This window comes from Pollicipes pollicipes, unplaced genomic scaffold (genome assembly GCF_011947565.3).
Source record: "Pollicipes pollicipes isolate AB1234 unplaced genomic scaffold, Ppol_2.1 Scaffold_6052;HRSCAF=7182_pilon_pilon_pilon, whole genome shotgun sequence".
NCBI classification, from domain to species: Eukaryota; Metazoa; Arthropoda; class Thecostraca; order Pollicipedomorpha; family Pollicipedidae; genus Pollicipes; species Pollicipes pollicipes.
In genome coordinates, this window is record NW_023596805.1 from 12,322,108 (window position 1) to 12,328,965 (window position 6,858).

General features: G+C 51.6%; 1 protein-coding gene across 1 annotated transcript; it reads right to left on the reverse strand.

Annotated features, from left to right (window-relative positions):
- Positions 1-328: 328 nt before the first annotated feature.
- LOC119104209 (glutathione S-transferase class-mu 26 kDa isozyme 47) lies at positions 329-3,671 on the reverse strand. The gene is made up of 3 exons (XM_037227874.1): positions 3,420-3,671; positions 2,652-2,846; positions 329-1,099 (listed from the first exon to the last, which is right to left on the reverse strand). Exons 1-3 carry the CDS (start codon positions 3,522-3,524, stop codon positions 746-748), a joined length of 654 nt encoding a protein of 217 aa, XP_037083769.1. The 5' UTR covers positions 3,525-3,671; the 3' UTR covers positions 329-745.
- Positions 3,672-6,858: the final 3,187 nt, after the last annotated feature.

Here is a 6,858-nt window from a genome sequence, read left to right on the forward strand (position 1 = left end):
ATATGAACGGATGAACTGCTTCGTTCTCTGGTGATCCGACGATGTCCGCGCTGCATAGTTTGACTCGGATCTGTAGGAATGAGCGGGCGTAATGACCAGGTGGTTGGGGCATCGGATTCCCACGTGGGTGGCCGGGTTCGAATCCTGGTCGCGCCATGACCCTGAGCGCTAATATGACGGAGGCAGTCGCTGGCGCCCCATAAAAGGGCGCGACGGCGAGCGGCACATTCCCTTTAGCAAATGAATAATGAGTCATACGGCATTGTTCTCGGACGCTCTCGTTCCACAGAGTTTACGGGCACGCAGCAAGATCCTAACAAAACGAGGCTCAAGATGCTTTTCTTATTCGCATGAGTATCAACAGAAATGTGTTGCAGTATTGCAGAGGAACATATTAAAGTCGCTTCACACTTTGGCATCGTATTGATTCAATGCAGCATGAAATGGTGACAAACGAAGCAATAACATCATAGGTTCGGCATGCTGGAATTCATGCCCATATTCGTTTTTTTCGATACACGATTTCATGCGGTCTTTATTTAGACATGGCAAGATCTTTAACATAAACAGGACGGAGACAAACGTAACACTAGAAGCCAAAAGAGCCACCCACCTCTCTTCTTTTGGGCGGTCAAGCGCGGGTCTGCCTGCTCCTCCCTGGCAGCTTCCCCACCCCACCCCCGGGTGGCCGGCGGCTCGTCCCCGAAGTCGGCGAGTGATCAGCCGTCGCGGCGATCCCGGCCAGCTACTCGCCGCCCCAGAAGGCGGAGGGTCCGTTGATGGGCCACTTAATGAACCGGTCCGAGGTCATGTAGCTTTTGATGGCGGGCAGAGCCTCGAACCGCTGGCGGAAGGTGCACAAGTTCTCAGTGGCATCCAGCAGGTGCGAGTCCAGATCGTGCCAGTTGGTGAACAGGTCGTAGAAGAGGAAGTCCACGTAGGTGATGCGATCGCCGAGGAACCACTTGTTGGAGCCGAGGTAGTCGCTGAGCTGCTTGTAGCAGGTGGAGACGCGCTCTTTCATGGCCGGCAGCGTCTGGTTGAAAGACTCTTCGGTGCCGTAGCAAAGGAAGCCCATCCACACACGCAGGTCCCAAATCTAAAAAAAAGTTCATTTTCACAACAGTTTTTTTGTTCGTCAACAACTACACCAACAACATTGCTGTACATGTTGGTAACAACGAAAGCAGCTGTTTTTTAAATGACTGTGGGCACCTAAAATGTCCGTGGTAACAGCGTAGGAGGTCGGCCTTCGCCCACTCCTCTACATCACCAAACACGACACAATGACAGGACTTTTAGCTCCGGTCGGGTCAGCCCAACCGAATCCATCACATTTTTCATGCTCTTAGTCCTGGGAGAAGCTGCCTCTTTTGCAGAGGTCGTGCCGTCGACACCTCTTCCAATCCAAACCTGGTAAACAGAGTGGCGTAATGGATTTGTTCTTTCTTTTCTCATTTCTGCATACTGTCCGCAAGAGCTAAGACATTCCCTGGTACTTCACAGCATATGTGTGACACTTTAGGCTGTTTTTTTTATAATCAGGAGGAATGTGTGCCAATGGTGTGGTTATATTATATTTTGATCACCTGGCTACACTTATTCAGTTGCATACGTCGTGTTCGGGCAAGTTCCATGTCTGTTGGAACGCTAAAATGCAAATAATGCAGGAAATGTACACTTCTGGAGCCGATGCAAACCAAACATGCGTATTGAACCGTACAAAAGGCACATTCACTCCGAAAAAAAGTTTTACGGATACCCACAACACTTCATTTCTCGGCCATCAAACATATGTGTTCGGAATTGGCTTGGTCTGAACTGCCCGGACGACGCACATGCGGCAGCTGACCTAGGCTACGGAGGGCGTCACACGACACTAACATCACAAGCACACTAGCGTGTCGTTCAGTTGGATCGAGTTCTCGTCACGGCCTGCATCGCATGCACGGACGAACGGCCTATATCGCATGCACGGATGAACGACCTGTATCACATGTAGCGATGAACGACCTGCATCGCATGCGCGGACGAACGGCCTGCATCGCATGCATGGACGAACGGCCTGCATCGCATGCACGGATGAACGACCTGCATCACATGTACCGAGGAACGACCTGCATCGCATGCGCGGATGAACGGCCTGCATCGCATGCATGGACGAACGACCTGCATCGCGTGCACGGATGAACGGCCTGCACCGCGTGCACGGATGAACGGCCTGCACCGCGTGCACGGATGAACGGTCTGCATCGCGTGCACGGATGAACGACCTGCATCGCATGCCGACCTGCTTCGCACGCACGGATGAACGACCTCCATCGCGTGCACGGATGAACGACCTGCGTCAACACACACACACACACACACACACACAACACACACATACACATACATACACACATGCACATACACACACACATACACATACACACACACATACACATACACACACACACACACACACACACACACACACACACACACCACACACACACACAGGCCCGCCGCCTTCGCCAAACGTTCCAGCCATTCGTACAGCCAGCCAGAGGCACGCGAAGAGTAAGGCCCCGTCGCTATCCTGTCGCCGCCGCCCAAGTCACGAGCCCACACATCTGACCAGACCAGACCAGGGTCACGCTTTCGCTCACCACTCCCTCGAGCATCTCCAGCTGCCGGGTTTCGTGGTCCGAGGTGCCGACCATGTCGTTCTTTCTCGCCAGGTGGCGTATGATCGCCGCACTCTGCGACATCTTCACATCGCCGTCCACGTAGTACGGCAGGTTCGGGAACGCAAGGCCGTGTGGGTTCTTGGTCTTCACCTCCTGCCACTTCTCGGGGTTGGTCTGCAGCCAGGCGCAAGGCAAACACAGAGGCAAATGTCATTCGGGCACTGCAGCCTACTGCAGGCATGATTCACGGGTCCTGCAGAAGTTCAAGCGCCAAGGCCATGCGTCTAATCTTACATATTTACCTGTTTCATCAACTACATTTCTTATCTAGTGCCTATCCACTAGCAACTCGGCACAAAAGAGGGAAAGCTGAGGCTGCTAACACAGGCCTACGTTACAACTCGAGGTGAGCCACATACTTGCCGCTAATGGGCTTTGTGCGTTCATGCTTTGCATGTAAAACCGCGGACCTCGCGTCATTGTTGAAATGTTGGGGATACAGCGCAACGATCACTTATCATACCTCACTTACAGTAACAGCTTACTGCATAAAGCAAACGATTTAACGATGAAATTCAAACCTGTTTACCGCTCTTGAGAGCTGTGCGAAACCACGACCGACATCGCGATATCGCGGTGGATAGCTTCAATATCAGCACAGAAAAACAGCGACACGAAAGATCAAGTCTGGATGGTGCCGGATGACATCACGTGGAGCTCAAAGGAGCACAGTATTCTCCGTCTTACCGCGTCATAGCGGTCGTCCTGGTACTCCTCGCCTGTGTACTCCAGCATGAACCTGCAGGCCTGGCCCAGACCCCGTAGGGTCCAATATCCAAACACGGACGGCATGGCTGGAGCGTCAGACACGAGCACGAATCAGCAGAGCTCAGCAGGCACCAGCACCGGTCAGCAGGCGTCGCACGGCGTCAGCGCAGGCCGACTCCCCTCAGCTAGGAGCAGCTAACAGCGACGCCCGCCCTCGCGCCCTTCGTCCACGAGTGTGGACCTGAGCTGCGCGGCGCTGCATCGCGAAGCGGAGACCGGTCGCCGCTCAAGGTCACCTTGGCCCTCGCCCGTCACGCTGACTGGCTGTTTCGACCCCGCGAGCGGGAAATACGGCTGTCGGCAGGGGACGGTGCTGCTCACGTGGTTTCTTTCCCCAGTAGTTGAACCTATGCGAACTCGCTCATTGGCTGTACGGCTTTACCACGGTCGCCATGGTCGCTTGGACGAGTCTATTTCGCACATATGGGGACATTTTTGCCAGCTTTCGGCCGGTACTTGGACGTCTCTCTGCCGGCGGGGAGCCATCGACGGCGTTTTCGTTTGGCGTCGGGGATCATAGGACTCTCAGCGTACCCTGCGTATAGCAAAGAAAGAAACTTGCTCATTCCACGATTTCTTATCAAGTATCCTTGAATGTCTTCGCGCTTTTGCGATTTATCACCATTTCGGGGAAACTAGGTCATGCAGAGGCTCACACGCATTTGGTCGGCGAAATGGCGCTACCCCAACTTTATTTTGGTGAACATCCGCAACGACAGCTGGGGGAGGTATTCCAATTCCCAGCGCGCCAACGCTCGCCGTTGAGACGTGTTCCATGTTCATGCTGATGTGGTCGCCTCAGACCCACCTCGAACGGTGCGGTTTAATACACGATATCTAAGCAAGAGTCCACGCTTTTGGCGGGAGCGTGGCACGCATGCACGTATGCACACCAGTGAGCTAACCCTCTTAGCGTCCTGGTACCGGAGTGAATTATGATGCTCCTGGCGGCTAAGACAGATGGAGGCGGACACAGGGCAGGTGCACGGTACTTCTAGGACAGAGCAGGTACTGGCTTAAGGGCCTAGTATCAAAGGGGTGTTGATTCTGTTCATCTGTGGGCATGTTGGCGATTTATGCAGTACTTTCTGGATGAGGTTTTCTGTTTGTACGCGACCAGAGTCAAGCATCGGGTTTCAGGCCCCCCCCCCTTCCCCATGGCTTGTCAGAATGCGGCGCAGCTTTTTGCTTGTCACGGCGCATAAGTCACGTAAGTCGGTTTACTGCTCGCCACATAAGTCGGTCTGTTGCTCACTTCTGATGTGTTGGTATTTACACAAAGCTGCCGCTAGTTGACATTCCTACCACCGTCAGGTGTCATGGAGTCCTGATAACCAGTGGGTGGTGTTTGACTTTAAGACATGTACGAGTCACAGCACGATTTTTTCCCTCTTATTGCTGAAATTTGAACCAGGGTCTTCTAAAACAGTGCAGTGCACCGCCAACTAAGCAAACTGGAAAGACGTGTCCCCTTCTTGTTCCTGGAAAAAGTAGCATCTAAGGTAGGCCTTGGTTTGAATGCCTGCAATTCCATGAAAATAATTTTGGCCGTGACGTGAGCATGGCTGAAAGACGAACATCAACCCAAGACTCCGTAATATCTGACGACGTCTGGGCAATCAACTGGCCGACACGTAGCGTAAATACTAAAACACCAGGCGAAGTCAAAGGTCTGAACAATTGCTTACACTGTGGTGCAATGCCTCGCCTCGATCCTTCCGTAAAGTGACTGCGATTGGGACTACGATCCTAGCCTTCCCTCGTCGCCTGTGTTGGTAGCCCCCCCCCCCCCCCCCCCGTCTCCAAAGTCTGGCTGCGTCCCTGGCGTGAATGGATGGCAACATGGGTTCAATTTCTACATTCCATCTCTCTATTTGCAGTTCGTACTGCAATCTGGTGGCAATGACGCATGGTTGACGATGGGCTGTTTAGTAGAGGGGTGCGTAACTGATGTCCTTGAGGAGTGTATTAACACGCGCCCGGGTGGTTGGTTATATACCCTCTGTTCGGGTGTGGGTTAGTTTAAGCCCCGCCGAGATCTCAAAAACTAAGAGAGCTTAAGACACCAAATTCACCGGGTGTGTTGGGCTGTACGTGAACTCATTTGTATCAAAATTGGAGGTTCCGAAGTCATTATCTTCAGGTCAAATAAGGTCGAACAAGGTTAAAACTCTAAATTGGTGACTAAGGTGCCCCTAGGCCATCTCATGCTACTACCGTGAACCTAGATACCTGTTCTTAGTAAAACATCACTTGTGCTTATGTAAGGTAAATGGCCTTGTTTGACATTTCCAGAGTCATGGTGACCAAAATAATAAAAGACTGCTTTGTTTTTGTTTTTTTACTTGAATGAACGCCAAATATTACACTTAACAGTGTGCTCCAAAAACCAGGCTGTCGACCTGGGACATTTTAGGTCAATGACCTATTCTGACCTTTACGAAGTCCATAGAAGATGTGTGATGTGGTTCTTGTCACCAATAAATTCAAAATATAATACAATAAGCTGCAGAAATATAAGACAGGTTTGGTTTGACCTTGACCTGACCTTCATACCTGTCTCTAGGTCAATGGAATAGGTTCATTCAGTTGTTGTGTTGCCTAAGAAACTATCTCAGACATGCATGGCTCCGTCTAACCCTTAGTTGTTGCATCAGATTGAAGAATGCCCTTGAAATTTTCTTCGTTAAATCCATGGTCTGACCTTAACCTGCTGAAGGTCAGCGACCTTACAAGTTGCCCTTAAATATTCGATACCAAACGACTCACTGTTCAATTGTTTGCATGTGTGTAAAATTTGGCGCGGTTACGCCGCGCAATTTGGAAATCATTCCGGATAAACGATCTTTAGGGATAAAGAAGAAAGGATAAAAAGGATGAAAAGGATAAAAGAACCTTTGGGGTATCAAATTGGCCCAACTCCACCTGAGCGCATATACAGCTAGGTATTGCACGCGAAGTTGCATGCATGTAAAATTCCTACCAAAGGCGGTTGTTTCACGGAAGGATCGAGACGAGGCACGGGCTCCGCGGAGTGAGTAATTGTTCGGACTAGTGTCTTCGCCTGGTGTGGTACTTCTTACACGTTTCAGCCAGATAATTATTTGGCCGTCGTCAGCTCAAATTACCTCATTGGAATTGCTAGGATTCGAGCCAGGGTGTTCTGATCGGCAGACCATTGCTCTATCAGTTGAACTTACCATGGCGATGGGTCATGGGTCATGTCACCATGCAGGCCGAGGTGAAGGGTCATGGCCCGGGGCAGTGCGTCGCTGGTAAGTAGGTTTACTGGCGTGCCCGCACAGATGCGTCCACTCAGCATGTCCCCCGCACCATCTCTCCCGCGCCGCAGGCCGGC